The sequence below is a fragment of the Haliotis rubra genome, unplaced genomic scaffold (assembly GCF_003918875.1).
Source record: "Haliotis rubra isolate DU_JTF1 unplaced genomic scaffold, ASM391887v1 Scf82, whole genome shotgun sequence".
Classification (NCBI taxonomy): domain Eukaryota; kingdom Metazoa; phylum Mollusca; class Gastropoda; order Lepetellida; family Haliotidae; genus Haliotis; species Haliotis rubra.
The window spans coordinates 944,159-965,011 of NW_025767546.1; the positions used below are offsets into that span (position 1 = coordinate 944,159).

Below are 20,853 nucleotides of genomic sequence, written 5' to 3' on the forward strand. Positions count from 1 at the left end.
ACCCACAAGCTGTTGCCGATGAAAGGGTTCTGGGATCTATTGTTGCATGTCCTAACAAATATAATGAGGTTAATGAAAACTATTAAAATTTATTCTTTGTTAGTCCATTATCAATTTCTGTGTTTAATGTTCTGTAAGTTGTATGGGTAGTGTATGTTTGATCTGGCCTGTGTTTGTCCTGCTATGGTAACACCAGGAGCTGATGAGGCCATGACATGAAGCCCTGTCTGGTATGTGGCTTGGAAATGAACCTCTACCTTGATCATGAACACATATACCTTTAACTTAATTATTTCATTATGGATGTAAATATTTTAAATCATTCACGAAGTAAGTTATAGTCTGATGTATTTTGTGAAACAATGTAAGTGTTGCAGTAATGTTAGAGTGTGGTTATGGACTAAGCCTACACTATCTAACCAGACAGTGTGCTTATGGACTGTGCCTACACTATCTAACCAGACAGTATGGTTATGGACTGTGCCTACACTATCTAACCAGACAGTATGGTTATGGACTGTGCCTACACTATCTAACCAGAGAGTGTGGTTACGGACTATGCCTACACTATCTAACCAGACAGTGTGGTTACGGACTATGCCTACACTATCTAACCAGACAGTATGGTTACGGACTGTGCCTACACTATCTAACCAGACAGTGTGGTTATGGACTGTGCCTACACTATCTAACCAGACAGTGTGGTATGGACTGTGCCTACACTATCTAACCAGACAGTGTGGTTATGGACTGTGCCTACACTATCTAACCAGACAGTGTGGTTATGGACTATGCCTACACTATCTAACCAGACAGTGTGGTATGGACTGTGCCTACACTATCTAACCAGACAGTGTGGTTATATGGAATCCAGACAGAGTGGTGACTGTGCCTACACTATCTAACCAGAGAGTGGTGGTATGGACTGTGCCTACACTATCTAACCAGACAGTGTGGTATGGACTGTGCCTACACTATCTAACCAGACAGTGTGGTTATGGACTGTGCCTACACTATCTAACCAGACAGTGTGGTTATGGACTGTGCCTACACTATCTAACCAGAGAGTGTGGTTATGGACTGTGCCTACACTATCTAACCAGAGAGTACTGTGCTATGCCACTATCTAACCACCAGAGGTGTGGTTATGGACTGTGCCTACACTATCTAACCAGACAGTATGGTTCATGGACTGTGCCTACACTATCTAACCAGACAGTGTGGTTATAGACTGTGCCTACACTATCTAACCAGAGAGTGTGGTATGGACTGTGCCTACACTATCTAACCAGACAGTGTGGTTATGGACTGTGCCTACACTATCTAACCAGACAGTGTGGTTATGGACTGTGCCTACACTATCTAACCAGACAGTGTGGTTATGGACTGTGCCTACACTATCTAACCAGACAGTGTGGTATGGACTGTGCCTACACTATCTAACCAGAGAGAGTGGTATGGACTGTGCCTACACTATCTAACCAGACAGTGTGGTTATAGACTGTGCCTACACTATCTAACCAGACAGTGTGGTTATGGACTATGCCTACACTATCTAACCAGACAGTGTGGTTATGGACTGTGCCTACACTATCTAACCAGAGAGTGTGGTATGGACTGTGCCTACACTATCTAACCAGACAGTGTGGTTATGGACTGTGCCTACACTATCTAACCAGAGAGAGTGGTATGGACTGTGCCTACACTATCTAACCAGACAGTGTGGTATGGGCTGTGCCTACACTATCTAACCAGACAGTATGGTCATGGACTGTGCCTACACTATCTAACCAGACAGTGTGGTTATGGACTGTGCCTACACTATCTAACCAGACAGTGTGGTTATGGACTGTGCCTACACTATCTAACCAGACAGTGTGGTTATGGACTGTGCCTACACTATCTAACCAGACAGTATGGTTATGGACTGTGCCTACACTATCTAACCAGACAGGGTGTGGTATGGACTGTGCCTACACAACCAGACGGTTAGTGGTTATGGACTATGCCTACACTATCTAACCAGTGTGTGGTTATACACTGTGCCTACACTATGATTATGGACTGTGCCTACACTATCTAACCAGAGTGGTTATGGACTGTGCCTACACTATCTAACCAGAGAGTGTGGTATGGACTGTGCCTACACTATCTAACCAGACAGTGTGGTATGGACTGTGCCTACACTATCTAACCAGACAGTGTGGTATGGACTGTGCCTACACTATCTAACCAGACAGTATGGTTATGGACTGTGCCTACACTATCTAACCAGACAGTGTGGTTATGGACTGTGCCTACACTATCTAACCAGACAGTGTGGTTATAGACTGTGCCTACACTATCTAACCAGAGAGTGTGGTATGGATCTGTGTCTTCACTATCTAACCAGAGAGTGTGGTTATGGACTGTGCCTACACTATCTAACCAGACAGTGTGGTTATGGACTGTGCCTACACTATCTAACCAGACAGTGTGGTTATGGACTGTGCCTACACTATCTAACCAGAGAGTGTGATATGGACTGTACCTATCGGCAATACTGTTGGTGAGCTCATATGCCTATGTTTTGTACCAAATCATCACCACTTTGAAGAAATCCATCTGAACCTAGCAGATGCTTACTTTCTCTTTGTCCTGTTTGTCTAAAGGAGTGATCATTTTTTGTTTTGAGAAATAAACCATGTTATCTTATACATGTAGACGTTTGTCAGTGTTTAATGAAGGACATGTGTGATCATGTATAGATCTTACTCTCCAGGCTTAGTGATTCATGGTTTCAAAGAAATTAGCAGAGTTCTAAGTGTACAAACACCAACAGATAATACAGCCTTGGCCAGGCACACCAGTGGATGACGGCACAAGTATCGGTCAAGTCATGATGTCATACTGAACAAGGACACAAAACCACCAGATCTCCACTACCCCATTAGTGCCCTGCAGCCACACCGACCAATGGTTGATAGTGTGACAACCATTAAATATCACCACTACAGTGACACACAACAATTTAATCTCCTCTATTGCTAACCAAGGTCCCCACAAGGGGAGCACCTAAACATGTACATCCTTAAGAAGGTGAACTGCAGCAAGCACCTGTCTACAACCCTGATGACTTGGATTTGCCTGGTAACATGACAAAGGACTCAACTCGTAACGCTGTCTTGACTATTACATTTATTCACATTTGAACTGTTGAATCTGAGCAGTACTGAGAACAAACCCATCCATGATTGTTTTGATGCAGAATTAAGTTGTTTAAACTTGGCCCTTCATCACTCTGTTTGTAGTTTATCATGTCGTTGCAGTCTAAGCTGTGAGTCCAGTTTAATTAGCTGTTGTTGGAAACCTGTATTCGGGCACACCTCTCGATGGCTCCTGACCAATCGGAGAGCATCTTTGACTGTCATGTGACGTTTGAGCATCAGGAATGCCACAGCTAAAGTGGCAGATCGACTTACTCCCTGTATACAGTGGACCAGAACTTTTCCTGCAAGTCAATTGTATGTCTTTGAACAAAATTCTGATGATAGCCTGAACTTCATTCTTACATATATTTCATGAGTAACAGTAATTTGACCCAATTTAGGTAAGGTGACCTCCATTATAAAGGGGAATTCAGTACAAGGGATGTACAGGACACATGCAGACACAATGTCTCCCTTACAACGGATGTGTCCATAACCAGATTTGCAGGCAAACATTATCCGCAAGGTGTACAGGGCCATCCATTGTGAAAAAAATTATGAAATCAAAAGAGAGCAAAATCTTTTGTTGATATTAGGGACCGTTCATAATTTATGGCTAGGGGGGTGATGGTGATATTAAGGGAGGGCCATCAATTATGTTCTGGGGAGAGGTGGGTGGTGGTGGTGGTGGGGTTAATAAATTTTCTACACATTTACTAGGGGGGTCATTGATTTTGTACATGACATGCCCACCTGCACTTACTTTGTACATACATTTTAGGGGGGTCATTCACATTGTACATGCTTCTCCATAAAACTCATCATCACTTTCCCCCTAGCCATAAATTATGAACAGTCCCTTAATATATTGTTAAAATGTCTGCTAGGTATTTAAAAGAAGCACAACATTTCCCAACTACATGTCATCAACTCATCACATCACTTGTCTGTTGTAATAGACTCATGGCTCAAGAGGATAAAATTATGGCGGATATATGAGATGGGAAAAGAGTTAAAGGAATTTTACCAAAGAGAATGATATATGATCACACAGGCAAATGGACAGATACTGAACAAAAGCTTGGAGGTCGGTGTGGTCAGTAATTTAGGACAAAGATGAGAAACAAAAACTTGAGATGCAACCTGTTAACAATGGATCCAGGGCTATAGGCAAACCAGTGGGCGATAGCATGAGTAAAGGAAGCAATCAGTGACAAACTTCCATTCCTCTGCAGTCACCTGTCACAAGTCCTTCAGAACTGCTAGACACCAAACTTACTGTGTTATTGTAGAATGGTACGGTGTACTTCATGCACTTCTCCATGGGGTGCACAACTTACCCCCATTGTCCAATGCTTTCTCAATGAAGTCAGCTGACTCTTGGAAGAAAGGGTAAAGGTTAAAACTCATGTGATCAATGGCTTCAATGCCCTTGAAAGTGACCTTGAGCTTCCTATACATGTCCTCATTGGTGTTTACATGATGGATATCGACACCGTGGGCAGCATTGAGGATGTGAGTGACCCAAGCCGTCGGAGCTGCATCAGATCACGAGCAATCGACCTTCAACAAAGGGTAAATGTTCATTCACATGGAGGTCAATAAGACTTGGTTTAATGTTGGTTTAAGTGACACATAAAGTGTCCTGCTAGCTATACTGGTATGGTAATATCCTATCTGAACATTTGATCTATTCTTGACTGTGACTCTTGTTGAGATGGCTGACTTTACCCATCAAAACATCATATGATAAAAAAAATTGCAACAATGGATCCTGTAAGTAAAATTGTGATTAAAAATATTTCTTTTAATATTTCATTTTTGCAAATAGTGAACCTCACTGTTTAAGATGGATATGTAAATCTGACCTTTGACAAAACAATTTTACAGGACACTGTGGAAGAAATCCATTTGGACATCCTCTGATTCTAGTAATTTCTGGAATGTATACGTGGTATACAACCACTAAGGACACATTGGAGACTCGAAATTAACTGACCCGGTACAGCAGTTAATGCCACAAGAGTGGCCTGAATATCTTTGTTAAATATATTAAGAATTTCAAACAAATGATTGAAATTGAAAAAGAAGTAGATGATTTTGGTGACTATAACACATTTTGGAGAGGTTTTTTTGTAAGTAGGCATTTCACCTGTCGGCCAATCCATTTTCAAGAAAATAAAATACTGCATAAATTATTAAACAGCAATAAGAGTTACACATATGGTTTCATATTGTATCCATGTGGGGAATCAAACACGGGTCTTCAATGTGATGAGCGAACACTTTAACCATTAGTCTACCCCACCGCCTCCAACATACCACAAAAGTGAAATAGAAGTATCACAGAACACAAGTATTTTTTATACAATGTATATATTTACATGATATATTGCTTTCCTCTGGACAAGAGCCAAGTGACATGGCAGCAAAATGTAGGTTTCCCAACCAAATCAATGAACATTTCAGTCTTCATACATTTTTCACAAAACTATGGCATTCTTGAAATGACGAACATTGAGAGGCTACTTCAATGTTTCAGTTGTATTTGAATAAAAGAATGTCTTGAAGAGTGTACTTACTCATCCCCAACAAGGAGATTGTCATACACCTCGTCATACGCTGTGTTGGGCAGCATGGTCATTCCACCAGCAGGTTGAGTGATGATGTCATCAAGCTCCTCCAGACCGCACTCAGCAGCATCTTCACTCTCTGGTGTGGCAGAGGCCATGTCTGCCTGCAGGCAGAGAACAGGTAACACAGATAAGGAAACTGGTGTGTGTGTGTGTGAGTGCGTGCGTGAGAGTGGGTGGAAGGGTGAGTGAATTGGGGTGAGACAGTGGGTGAGTGAGTAACACGCATTGTTTTTCTATATTCTGGCAGTATCATGCCTGGTCAAGTTATTTATAAGAGGTTATACTTATTTATTGGATCATGGTATCAAGTTATTATATCAACCATTATGTGGTAAACTTAGTTTTCATGATGGTCTCTGTATATAGAGCCTCCACCATGTACAACATCCCTTCATATAGCCTGACAGTCTATGACTGAGTAGACGTCTGCTACAACAGTTACGTGGTGATGGCCTCTGTATATAGAGCCTCCACCATGTACAACATCCCTTCATGCAGCCTGACAGTCTATAACTGAGTAGACGTCTGCTACAACAGTTACTTGGTGATGGTCTCTGTATATAGAGCCTCCACCATGTACAACATCCCTTCATATAGCCTGACAGTCTATGACTGAGTAGACGTCTGCTACAACAGTTACGTGGTGATGGCCTCTGTATATAGAGCCTCCACCATGTACAACATCCCTTCATATAGCCTGACAGTCTATGGCTAAGTAGACGTCTGCTACAACAGTTACGTGGTGATGGTCTCTGTAGATAGAGCCTCCACCATGTACAACATCCCTTCATTTAGCCTGACAGTCTATGACTGAGTAGACGTCTGCTACAACAGTTATGTGGTGATGGCCTCTGTATATAGAGCCTCCACCATGTACAACATCCCTTCATGCAGCCTGACAGTCTATGGCTGAGTAGACGTCTTCTGCAACAGTTACATGGTGATGGCCTCTGTATATAGAGCCTCCACTAAGTGCAACATCCCTTCATGCAGCCTGACAGTCTATGGCTGAGTAGACGTCTGCTACAACAGGTACAAGACTCCTCTCTGTACAATGTCATTCTAATTCAAAATGAGCGTGCTGACGTCATCACGAACACAAACAAACACAGTATTCTGTGAATATTCCATGTGGATACTGTGATGAGAATAGACACTGATCTGTTGACCATGATAGAGAGATTGTTAGATAAATACACCATAATAATCTTTAATGTTAAAAGTAGAACCATCTGCAAAACACAACACAGATATTTCCAAAATCACTTTATAACAGGAGAAGCAACTTCAAACAAAGATAATTTACCAAACTGCTGATTGTAGATTTCATACATTTTTTCCAGACCAAAAGCAAACAAATATATATTCATAACACAATAACATAATATACAGAGATAACAAACAAGAAAAGTAACATTTGGTTGGGAACATAAAACCCACTGCAGTAGTTATTCAAACAGAATCATATACTTCTTTGATGGGCATTTTAGAAGTTGAGTTGATGAAGAATAATTGTCATTATTCTTCAGAATAATATACATGACAAAATCACACATCACAGCCATGACCTTGCATCTGATGTAAATCTTCACCAGACAAGCTGCTGACAGATTGTATGAAGCACTCAGTTGTCATGCTAATCTAGTTAGCGGTCCTGTGATGACAACACTTGGCATATCCAACACACTGATACAAAAACAAATGTACGATAAATATGGGTTATATATAAGTGTTCAACAAAATAATACAAATAATAATTCATTTATATGGCACCTAGTATCTATCTGACTAGTTGCTAACTGGACACTGTAATCACTAACTGATTATTATTAACCATTAAGCTGCCAGTGAGGTTACTGTTCACATGACTTATCTCACCGGGTACCCATTTTCTGCTGGGTGAACAGAGGCAAGTTTGGACAAACTCACGTGCCTAAGGTGAGACCACATGTATCACATGTGCTTCGTTGAGGGGCAGGACTGGAGTCACGAGTCAAGCTGCCCAAAACGGTCATCCATTCAAGGACTCTCCACACTCAACGATACTTAACTTCAACTGATTTGTGACCTGAGCTCTATGCACAGGACTACACACCATCAACATGAATGCCCCAGACAGATGCAGCCTCTTATTCCCACACATTGTACTATACCTCCTGTTCTACTCCCTTCACTTCCAGTCCTGAACCATTACTTCCAGATCATCCCTGCAATCATCACAGACTGATATGATGCAAGCATAAGTCTGTAGAACTGCATAAGTAAAGGTGCAACAGTAAAGACTAATGAATGGTTAAATTACTGGCTAAATCAACTGCAAAAATCACCTTTGACACTCATGCCTATCAGCCCTTGACGTTGAAGAATTTGTTAAGATCTAAGCAAATTTATACAAAGTTTCATGTTCGGACATTTAATACTTACTTTGACCAAAGCCTTCTGTGTACCAGAACATTTTAGATGCAGGGACCAATCCAAGAGAAGCAATATACACTCAGTTTTGATAAAGCATATTCACATACATTAAACCTTTATTTTGTGACCTTGACCTTTCCGTGCCAAGTGCAAAAACGAATAATGCCATCAACAAATAAGTCACTTTAAATGCTCTCATGACAAACACCAGTCATGTAAATACCAATTGCAATGAAAACATCTGTTTCTGACTTAAGCAGAGACCCCAGAGACCTGACTCTAACAAAATGCCTCTGTTAGAAGGATCAGTATATCTATCCCAGGGGGACAGATACTCGTCCATTATTCCAAGAATATAAGCCAGTTACTTAATGTTACTCATATGTGCAAGATGAGCCATGAGCTACTAGTATGTGGATATAAACATTAGTGTCAACCCATTCCATGAATGTTATGTTAAATAGCACATCAGCTCAAAATTTAATCCTGCATCACAACTCCACACAACGCTGAGCAGCTTCCATCATGAACCGTTCCCGCCGAAGAATATTCTGGATCCTGTTTTCCTCATCACTGCTCTTACACAGGATAACAAAGTGGCTGTCTTTCTTCCTGGCCCGACCCCTCATCTGTACCAGGGTGGTGACTGTATTTGGTGGGTTCATGCAGATGACCAGCTCACATTCAGGGATATCCACGCCTTCCTCTGCTACAGATGTGGCTACAATGATGTGATACTTTTTGCTCTTCACTCCATCAAGCACACGTTTCTGATGTTTCACCTTCATCCCACCATCAGTTGGACCAGACCCATGGCCAACCACTGATGTGATCTTCAGACTGTTTGCTGATGCAAATGTTGTCTGCTTCAGGAAGTTGCTCAGTCTGTGTGCATGTGCTCTCTCCCGGACAAGAATCAAGGCCATTGCATTTCTCCCAGTTTTCCAGTTGATATATTCATCATTGGTGAGAGTACTGAGTAACTGTGTGTAAAGTGAGATGTGAAGTGGGTTGTCATCAAACTCCTGCTGAACATGAGCTGAGTGAGCAGCTCTTTTCATAGCATCTTGCAGCTCTTTACACTCAATACCGATCCCCTGAGCATGATGGAAGCCACTTCGTGCCTGATTCTGGTTGAGAGTCTGCAGGTCAGCTACAGCTGTTGGTATCCCAGAACCATCCAAATCAGACAATGCAATCAAAACTACCGAGGAATGATTGACAACAAACTCCATATTCATTTTGACTTGTGGCTCCTCTGAATTTGCTTGGCAGTTCCCAAGAGCTTGGACAAACTTTCCAGTAGCAACATTGTCCAGGTGCTCTACATACTCAGCCAAGTCTCTCTGCATCCTCTGCACTCCCCACTGACAGACATCATCAATATTGCACAACTCTGACAGCTTCAAGTAACACTGGCAAATGTACATCAAAAGTGTCTTCCGGAAAGCTTTTTCTTCATCAGAAAATGGCTCATAGTTGATCTTCAGTTTGGCATGGGATTGATAGCGTTTGAGTTCTCTCACACAATCTCCTTGGACGATGGCAATGCTGGCTCCGCCTAGATTGTGGAATAACTCCTGCAGCATGCTGACTGTGTTCTCAACACTATCCCGCCCCGCAGGAGAGGCAGTCAGACCGAGCACTTTGGGTCTGAGTTCAGGCGGGCATGGACGGTGATACCCCTCTAGGAGACGATTGAAGGGGTGATTCTTGACACAGTGATGAGCTTCATCAAACACAACCAGCGAAAAGTGTTCCCAGCGGAGCTGCTGCTTCTGCAGTAGATTGTCAGCATAGGCTACAATGCAAATAAATCACAGTTAGGTTACAACACAGATATGTCACAGTTAGGCTACAACACAGATATGTCACAGTTAGGCTACAACACAGATATGTCACAGTTAGGCTACAACACAGATATGTCACAGGCTACAACACAGATATGTCACAGTTAGGCTACAACACAGATATGTCACAGGCTACAACACAGATATGTCACAGTTAGGCTACAATACAGATATATCACAGGCTGCAATGCAGATATGTCACAGTTAGGCTACTACACAGATATGTCACAGTTAGGCTACAACACAGATATGTCACAGTTAGGCTACAACACAGATATGTCACAGTTAGGCTACAACACAGATATGTCACAGTTAGGCTACAACACAGATATGTCACAGGCTACAATGCAGATATGTCACAGTTAGGCTACAACACAGATATGTCACAGGCTACAACACAGATATGTCACAGACTACAACACAGATATGTCACAGGCTACAACACAGATATGTCATAGTTAGGCTACAACACAGATATGTCACAGTTAGGCTACAACACATATATGTCACATTTAGGCTACAACACAGATATGTCACATTTAGGCTACAACACAGATATGTCACAGTTAGGCTACAACACAGATATGTCATAGTTAGGCTACAACACAGATATGTCACAGTTAGGCTACAACACACAGCTACAACACAGATATGTCACAGGCTACAACACAGATATGTCACAGGCTACAACACAGATATGTCACAGTTAGGCTACAACACAGATATGTCACAGTTAGGCTACAACACAGATATGTCACAGGCTACAACACTGATATGTCACAGTTAGGCTACAACACAGATATGTCACAGGCTACAACACTGATATGTCACAGGCTACAACACAGATATGTCACAGGCTACAACACAGATATGTCACAGGTCACAGAACTACAACACAGATATGTCAGAGGCTACAACACTGATATGTCACAGTTAGGCTACAATATAGATATATCACAGGCTACAATGCAGATATGTCACAGTTAGGCTATAACACAGATATGCCACAGTTAGGCTATAACACAGATATGTCACAGTTAGGCTATAACACAGATATAATACTGTCATGCTAGAACATAGACATTTTTCAGAGTTAAGCTACAACAATGACATAGTTAGTTATATCACAATTAGCATAGGTTGATATGTATGAAGGAATAGGATTTTTTTAATAAACAAAAAGTAGATTCCTAAACTTCAGGAATGACCAGTGGGTTGTATTTCCTTCCACTACTACTATACTATTTGGTATTTTGCAACTGGGAAACAGTTTATTTTGGAAAAATTGATTTCTAACACTCCACACATTAAAGATTTATAACTAAAGTACTGTCGGAAATGCTAGAAAAATGCTTTTTAGCCTTAATATCTTTAGAAAGGTGATAAATGTACTATGTTGTCAATATATCAACTCACCTATAGTGTACCTAATTTTTATTTCAATTGATTTAACATTCCCATGCATTTAAAGGGCAGTTTACTGGAGAGAATTTGGTACCAAAACAACAACTCAAGATATTTTCAGAGTTCAACAACAGAAATCTGAAATAGTCTTTACATTTATGCTAATAATACAGGTGGTGTAAAAATATGGATTAACAAATAAATGTTGAATGTTGGTGTTACTTTACTTAATTATCGTTTCTTTATTGAAGAAATGTTAATATAAAGCATAACCGGGACGTAAAACCATCCTTGACAACTTTGACAAGGGAGTACTTAGACGGGCGGTCTACAAACTTTATGAGAAGAAGAATATATATATTCTAAAGAAGCTACACCAGTGACTTCGTTAAATCTTTGGCCAATGTTCACAACTAGATTAAACTGACCGAATTACATCCATATTTTTGCAATGAAATATACTGTTGACATGCAAAACATTTATTAAAACATTGCACATTTCTACAATCAATCGATAAGATAACACAAGTGATAGGATTCTTTCCAATGTACAGTAATTCGTATGTTTATTTCAAAACAAACACACATACACAAATGATCCCTTACATAACCAATACTTATACTATAATGCATTACATATTCAACATTTTGAACAAAACATCTATTGAGATGACCCCTCGCCCGAGCGTGTGCTCAGCTGTCAATTTCACCTGTCGATACCGTGCATGCTGATGATGTAACACAGGCAGTTAATGTTTGTATCAAATAACGTCCCACTACCCCTTATTTTTCTAAGTTTTTGATATTTTCATCAGTAAAAACACATTTTAGGGCATGTCTCAAAATTTATTCCCTCGGTCTACATTAGGTAGATGTTTCTTAAAGTGATATTTGTTATTTAAGTAACTGTAATATCTCTGAATTTTAAATATAAGTCAAAAAGCATTTTTCTTGCATTTCCGTAAGTACTTTAAGTGTCTCCACTTCTGCAAGTACCTGCTGTGCTGACGATGATGTCATGCTTGTAGAGAGGTGTGTTGTCTGTAGGCAGTATGTTCCCACACAGCGTGGCTATCTTCAGCTGGCGTTCCTGCACCTCTCCATCAACTGTCAGGCTGGAAGTAACATAGTATTCTACAATGAATTATGGACATACTCCATTCTGATTGGTCAGTCAGAGGTTTCAAATGACAACAACCGCCTCTGATTGACATAACTGATGTGCTGACCACTAGTAGAAAAGTACATCATTTCTCAGTGATTGTCAGGGGGGCAGTTCTAAACCACTATATGGACAACTGTAGATAACATACATGGTATATGGCAATACATTTTGTGAAGAGAACATGGCAGAGATCAATTAAGAGTTTGTAGTTCAAGTTTGAGGGACATCAGACTGTGAGAGCTTTGGACCTTTTCTCAAGCTATCATTCTTTCTGTATCACGATGAGAGGTGTGACTTTATAATGGTGATACGCAGCAGAGAAACAACCTTGCATCGCTTGATTACTGTTCTCTATGGTTGCTCACTTCATGACGGCTTACAAAGTAGGTGTGCTACACACTTTCTATGTCTTCTATTTACGGATGTGTTTTGTAAAATGATACAATATGTGTAAAATAATCATGTTTAGGCACATAAAGCACCATTATTTGTTTAAAGGCTTTTATAATTATCCAAGTTTCCTCAAAAATCAAATTCATTCTGTAGATACTTTTAACGTAATTTTAATGAATATTTAAAGTTTTAATAACATTTTCTGATCTAATTTTATGTCGAGAAGAACAAGACTGTATTTTTAAGCAGCCATAGTTACTAGCAAACTAACAGGCATCAATAATTATGTATTTAGTTTAGTATTCTGTAATATTGATTACTGCCTTCTTTTGCAACATCATTTTCTGTAGATTTTAAAGTTCAAATACAGACAATGAGCAGCTGAGATAACAGGGCCTAAAGATGTTTCACAGAGCTGTGGCTTTGGACTAGTGGTACATAACAAACACTGATATATGCTAACAAAGTCTCTGGCATTGAATTGCTGGTAGACTACCACAGTTTGGGTTTATTTAACGTTTCAGGGTACTTTCTGACCCTTATCATGACTTTAGCACTTATAGGCATATATCACCTCTGTTTCTGTTTCTGGGGAAGTAATCAGTAACAGATGTGCTTACATGGCAATTCTCATGATCATATGACCATGGACAAGCTAAAGGACAAACTGGCTACTGTAAACACTCATGTCAAATAAATGGTGATGGAACTGAATTGAACTATATTTACACTCAGGTCGTGATCAGCAGTTACAACAGTTACATACATCCTAAACTTCAGGTCTACAATATGTATCAACAACTTGACCAAGCAGTGAGTACACATACTAATGTACAACATTCCACTGAGAAACATGGTATTCAAGGTAGACAGTAACATAAAACATTTACACATCGTAGCTAAATTTTACTATTAGAAAGTAAATTCATATTAGGCCAGACCAATTTTATTTCTTGTTTTACGAATCTGCCTGTCGTAATTTTTCAAAAATAAGAAAAAAAAATTAAAAATGAATTTTGCCTGCTCAAAAAATATAATTCAAATGTTTTTATTGATCAAAAATGTAAACTCACATAAAAAAAATTGTTTTGTTTTTTGGCCCATATGCACTTCATAAATTGCCAAAAGTAAAATATTTCTGGTACTTCAAAGGAATATTACTTTGACTGGTGATTTTTTTCATTTTTTTAAAATTTCCTCCTGCCTTTATGTTTTCTGACGACAAAAATCCGTAAAAGAAGAAATAAAAAATGGTCTTGCCTTAAAGACAAATTTATTGTCAAGTGTATCATGGTGCCAGTTCAATAAGTATGCAAAGTCAACATTCCCCAACTATCATGTGGTTACTGACACAACAGCCAAGTGCAGACAGGTTGCGGCCTCTCTAGCTGAACCTCCTTGTGTCTACTACATAATGGAGGCCATTTTGTATGGGTAGTGTGTCTTGTCTCACACCACAGTGATAGGTAAACCAGCAATCTTGCAGACCTGAAAGTTGACAGTAAATACTGAGGCTGTAATGAAAAACTGGCTTATCTGAAGCGGAGCTAAGTGTCAGGACACAGGTGACTTTTGTGACAATACACAGTCATGGACAGAAAACTACCTACCGCTTGTACATCCGATCCCCAAGCTCATTGAAGATGTACTTTGACTGCTGCAGCACCAACAACACCTTGTCCACCAGGAACAAGACTGGGCGCAGAGGGTTCTGATTCAGCATACAACTTAGCGTCATCACCGACACCAGCGTCTTCCCAGTACCTGCAGCAGCAGCAAACATGTCACATTGCTGCATCACATCCATCAGTATCCAGTCACACAGATCTGAGTTACCATAAATATCCTGGACCAAGTTGCCACCAACCTTTAGTTTGAAGCTATTTCACTAGGCATTACACTAAAAATGACACAGTTATCACCAAACTGAAACAAGTTGCAATATCACCAATACAATCAAATCACGATGAGCCGAATCACTGGGGACCAAGTAATATATTCGACTTATCGATGTATTCGAGACATAGGTATGTCTATGAGGGTAGAAAAAAAAGATGATCCAGTCCTAATTCCTCCGCCTAAGCATTTGTTTATCTAATGATTTTACCCAATCCACAAATAAATCAGACGTCATCCAGGCTGACTTGTTGTGACAGTATGAAGTCAGCAGAGATTTGACGTTCTTAAAACAACGTGGCTTAGCAGATTTCCCTATCACTAATAGGGGCACCTTATCAGTTCCAGTCTGATTAGCACAGACATTGATTTCCGTAAAATCACTAATCTGCCTTTTGAACTCACCCGTCAATGGTGGAAAGGTGTGAGCCGCGCTGGTTTGTTAATTGGATCAGTTAGCTACACCAATTAACTTCTCATTGACTGACTTCGGCTTATGTATACAAGATTGCTGTTGTTTGAATCTCATGGGACCAAATTTCCTTCTCGAGTCATCGTGTGTATTTATGAGACGACTTCATGTAACCGGAAATAAAATGATGACAGCTATAACAGGGAATGGTCGGGACCGACCGGTACTTCGAGTTATGCATAATATTCGAGACACCGGCATTCGACTCATCAGGATTTGACTGTACTTGAATTGCCCAATACACTTGGAAAATTTCTCCCCTATGTCTGTTAATGTTCAGATAAACATCTTTCTAAGCCAGAATTCTCTTTTGATAAGTAAACTAATTTTATCTCAAATATAGTGAGAGCTCATTAAAACAAATTGACCATGTTGAATGAAAGAAAATCACTGCTAGTATATGGGAAAGTTACAAATACTGTACTATTAAAGATAAAGGGATATAGATGGCATAGTCCCTCACTTAAGAATCTATGGTGGATATCAAGCTGCACGGTTGTGTATGTCGTAGCTTTAACTCTACAGAAATGAGTACAATTTTTCTGACAAGAAACTGGATAACTGAAATTGAACATGCTTTTTCAGAACTAACAAAGAAAGAAAAGAGTTGATTGAGAAACACGTAGACTCACCTGTTGGCAAGAAGATGACCCTGTCACTGTCCATAGTTTTGCAAAACAGATCCACCTGGTAGCTTCGAGGTATGGTCTTAGTCAATTGATAGGCCTCTGCCTCCGCATCGTCTATACCGAGTACCCGCTTTATCTGTCCCAGGTTGAGCTGGGGAGCAGTCACCTCTGCTGCCCTCTGCCTATGAGCTCTACTCTCTAGGTGAGCTTGGTAGTCTTTTTCTGTGTTCATCGGCCGATTACATGTGTCACAGTAATATTTGAAATAGCCACTGAAAGGGTTCTTCGGTGGCACCTTTGGTATTGCACCTATACCAAGATGGCCACTCAGCAGTTCAAAATTAGAGGATGGAAAGATACTTGACTCTGCATCTGTTTGTAGAGACATGTTTCTTTCTTGTTTAGGAGCAGCTGAATGATTGTGATCAGTCGTAGTGGAGCCCACAGAAGCATGTGGTCCATCATTGAGAACACTGCTAGCATGTGAGTTGTAACTGATGAAACTTTCAGCCTCACCACCAGGAATGTCAACATCTAATGTCTTGCTTCGATCAGATTCATCTTCTTCTGAATCCAGGTTCTCAAATGCCTCCAGGGTAACTTTATTTCCCCTGTGTCGAACAGTGGTCTGGTTTTTTAGAGGGTTGTAGGTATTGGTCCGCCTACTTCCAACTGATCCCTTGACGTTATCTTGGAAGTCATCAGTGTCTCCAGCAGCAGTATGTTTTGGCTGAGTGATCGCTGCTGTTTTCATCCTCAAAGGCATCACATCTGTTGTGGTAATGGCAGGGTTGACAAGTGGGGAACCTCTGCCCATGCCAAGTTTAGCCAATGTAGTGCTTTTGGAAACAACATATGTTGAAGGAATTATTTCTGTGTTACTTCTGTAATCCTTGGAAACCTCTTCCTTTGCTGCAGCAGACATTCCTGGACTTTGTTCTCGTCCCATGCTAAGCATATTGCTGGCACTGTTTGTAGTTGATGACATCCTCACCCTGTGTCAGTTCCACTCTTTCTGCCGGACTGTAAACCATCAGATTCAAGATGGTCCCTGTTTCCTAAAGTATCTGAACACATATTTGATGCTGGAGTGATAGGAACAGGCTTGAAACTTGAAGTGGCTGTTTCCTTCACTTCAGTATTTGGAGTTACGCATTTGACTTTAGTGACTTCTCCTGTACGAAGAGCTTCCCATACATCCTTGTAACCACCATGCTTGGGTTCTGTCATGTCCCTTGGACTATCTTCAACCTTACAATCTTGGCTACTGTTGTCAGTATTAGCAGATTCAGCCACATCGACATAACGCTGCATCTTTTCCACAGTCTTAAGATGCTTGGGACTTTTCTTATGGATTGACAACTGTTCGAAAGAGTTCAGTTGGCACTGGCATACCTCACACACATACATGTTTAGTGGGGACAGGCCTGCCAAGTTCTGATTGCCTGGTGAATCTCGCCCCAGAACTTCTGTCCTGACCTGGTCCAAGGAACTGCTGGCCAACCCTGCCTTGTTTTTATGTTTGGCAGAAGCATAATGCTGCGCAGCACTTTCTTGTCCACTGAATGACTTGAGACACACCTTACACTCTAGTGCCAACATTCCATTCTGGTTGACCATCTTCCTCTTTTCCTCAGCCCTTGCGTGATTCCGACCCTGAAGGTGCTGGGAAGCATGCTGTGAAGATGTGAGTTCTATGTTACAAACAAAGCATCGCCCCCTTCCACCTGTAAACACATATGCTGGCTCCACCTCCCCATCTCCAGGCTGGGCTGATGCTCCAGAATGTGCATCAACTGCATCAACCAAGTTCAATCTCTGTACAGCCTTTTCATGTGGTTTCCCTGCCAAGTGTTGACTGGCATGTGCCTGAGAGGTAAGTTCTATCTTGCATACATTACAGAAGCCTCTCATTCCATTGAACTCATATATCCTCTGTTCTGCTGACTCTTTTGATTCCTCCTTGATGTTTGACACTTGCCATCGTCCTAAAGCTTTAGTGTGGTTCTTGCCACTGAGATGCTGCCGTGCATGCTGGGAGGATGTTAGCTCAATGCTGCAGACATTACACCATCCTCTGTTCCCATCAAACCGATATGGCTGACTAGGACAGGTGGACAGTTTGGCACCAGCTGTTCTCTCACTGACATCTGGGCCATTGTTGACAAAAACATTACCAGTATCTGCTGAATGTAATCCTTTTGCTTTTGCATGCTTCTTACCACTGAGGTGTTGGTTCGCATGTTCACGAGATGTTAATTCAATTTGGCAGATGTTACATCGTCCAGTGCTTCCATGAAAAGTATATTCCTGTTCTTCTGTTCTGTCTTCTTGAATTAAAGGAGTTCTTTGCATTTGTGCATTCTGTGAGACACTTGAGGAATACTGACTGTCATTAGTGTTGAGGACATGCTGGCTGGGAATGTTAAGGTTGTGTAGATGTGTATAGCTACCGAGAATTGGAACATCTGACAAAGTTCCTCCATGAACGGATAAGCACAGATTATGTTCAGTTTGATAACCTGCAGTCTGCGGCAAATTGCTTGTTGGTCCAGCTGAATCTGTGAGTTTGTTTGCATTTGGAAGCATAATTTGTGCTAAACTTTGAGCTTTTTGAAACTGACTCCCTTTCGGTTCTGACAGGATATTCATTGGCAGGGAAGTCTGAGTGGTAACACCTGGAGTTGCAGGGGGGCTATTTACCAAGGTCATTTTCTGGGAAAGCTGTGGTTTCTCCTGCTCTTGAAGAGTGAAATTCGTTGTGGGCAGCTGTGACCTCTTCTTGTGTCGATCACTCTCAAAGTGCTGATGGGCACTCTCAGGGCCAGAGAATACAACATTACACAAGTCACATTTCAGCACCTCAGTGGAAGGTTGTCCTGATTTCCATAGGTTCTCTGCTTTCTTATGTCGCGATCCATCAAGATGTTGCTGGGCATTTTGTGGAGATGTAAAATCCACATTACAGACATTGCAGTAACCCTGCTTTCCATCAAAAGTATAAGGGACTTTGTCTCCATTAAGCTGGTCATTACCATCACCAGTAGTATTGTTCTTTGTATCAGATACAGAAATGTTTCCAACTGGAGTAGAACTAGGTGTCAATAATGGTGGCATGTTTTGACGTGGTCTAGTTTCAGGCATGGAACTACTGTTCCTGTAGACTGGAACATCAGCAAACAGTCCAGTAACTTGGTCTGAAGAGGGCACGTCTAATCTTGTAGTGCCACTATTAGGCTGTGACATGTTTGTCAAGCCATACTGGGGAGAACTATTGTTGGAGACATTTCCCTGTCCCTCTAATTCTCTCTTCTTCTTTAAGTGCTTGGCACTTGCAAGATGTTCCTGAGCATTGCCAATACTAGAAAATGGTACATTGCAAATCTGACACTTCAATACATCGCTGGTATCCTCTCCCGCTTCCATCTGTTTCAGTTTCTTCTGATGTTTGGATCCACTGAGATGTTGCCGAGCATGTTGTAGAGATGTCAAGTCAATGTCACAGAGATGGCAGTAGCCTTTAGAACCATTAAAGTCATATTCCTTTCTCCCTGTTTCATTGGACAGGTTGAAAGGCAATGTCTGGTTGAGCCCTTGTGGGAGATCGTTACCTGCTTGTTGTATGTTCCCAGGAAGGAGAGGGCTTTGAACTGCTGTTGCAGCTTGGTATGTGAAACCTAAACTTCTCCTTACAGTCTCAACGTGTCTTGGGCTGACAATGTGTTGTTGAAACTGTTCAGCTGCATTACACTGGACACTGCATGGGTCACACCAGTATGTCCTTGTGTTTCCATTAAACACAGAATTTTTAATCTGGTCTTCCTTTCTCAAGTGAGCTTCACTGATAAAATGTTGTTGAGCTGGTAAAGCACCAGTAAATTGCTTCTTACAGATGTCACAGTAAAGTGGAACACGCTGTTGGCTGTTCATATCTCCTAGGTACAGACAGCTGAATTATTATTCCAGTTGAGTACTGTCTCAAGTGTAAATCCTGATAGATAGTATTATCCCTTGGGTATACAGTCCTTTGGTAGAATGAATATATCCCACACAAAATATATTCGCTTTGTGAAGCACACGGCAATTTCCAGGAAATTACATTTCTAATTTTAGCATCACTGGGAATACCAACTTTCTTTCTCTCGTCGTACGTGTCAAGCAATATTATATGCTTGGTGTTTGTTCAGGTGATAATAGTCACTACGCGACTTGTGTGCAAGTTATGTTATTTCTGACAACACGAAAAACACAATCGGAAACTTGAAAAGGGGATTCCCCTCGGAAGACAGCGTCGCGATAAAATCAACTGATCACGTGACCGTGTCAGGCCCACCCATACGAACTCTCCATGGGTTAAAGTCTTATAAATCTTTGATGTTACTTCGTCATGACATAAGGACCAACATGCACGGCATAAGCATTATTTATATCATTATACTGTATAATTTATTGCATAAAACGTATGACTATTTTAGCTGTTGCGGAGTGCCTCGATACTGTCTGCAAAGGCCCGCGAAGGACGAATCTGACTTAGTGTATTTAGCTGTGTACACTTCGAACGATGAAACACAGTCGATTAAAATTATTAGGTGCATTTGTCATGACTGTAGGTTATCTACAAGATACTTCTTTAGTATCACACTATGTTTGATTCCAAAAACGTTTAAAAATACTTACACAAATGGTTACCTCCCTTGAAAAATACTGACATTAGAGCTATATTTTCGAATAATCGGACTGTTTCTAACACGAGAACAGTTTGTAAAGTTATGGATGAAAAGATCCGAGTTTTCATTATAATAACT

General features: G+C 40.8%; 2 protein-coding genes across 2 annotated transcripts; both read right to left on the minus strand.

The window, feature by feature from the left end:
- Positions 1-3,159: 3,159 nt before the first annotated feature.
- LOC124262060 (dual specificity protein phosphatase 3-like) lies at positions 3,160-20,806 on the minus strand. The gene is made up of 4 exons (XM_046696483.1): positions 20,726-20,806; positions 5,771-5,925; positions 4,529-4,737; positions 3,160-3,490 (listed from the first exon to the last, which is right to left on the minus strand). The coding sequence occupies exons 2-4, from the start codon at positions 5,917-5,919 to the stop codon at positions 3,276-3,278; spliced, it is 573 nt and encodes a 190-aa protein (XP_046552439.1). The 5' UTR covers positions 5,920-5,925; positions 20,726-20,806; the 3' UTR covers positions 3,160-3,275.
- LOC124261980 lies at positions 7,078-20,705 on the minus strand. The gene is given in 5 exon segments (XM_046696337.1): positions 7,078-10,040; positions 12,490-12,608; positions 14,662-14,815; positions 16,052-17,041; positions 17,044-20,705. Coding segments are annotated over 5 exon segments (5,508 nt in total). The 5' UTR covers positions 19,979-20,705; the 3' UTR covers positions 7,078-8,730.
- Positions 20,807-20,853: the final 47 nt, after the last annotated feature.

Excerpts from the sequence above, each read along its gene's own strand:
- LOC124262060 (XM_046696483.1), bottom strand. The coding sequence starts at position 5,919 with ATGGCCTCTGCCACACCAGAGAGTGAAGATGCTGCTGAGTGCGGTCTG. Across the intron at positions 4,738-5,770 it reads AATCTCCTTGTTGGGGATGA|ATCTGATGCAGCTCCGACGG; the intron begins GTAAGTACACTC and ends CGATTGCTCGTG. Across the intron at positions 3,491-4,528 it reads GAAAGCATTGGACAATGGGG|GAAAAGTTCTGGTCCACTGT; the intron begins GTAAGTTGTGCA and ends ATTGACTTGCAG.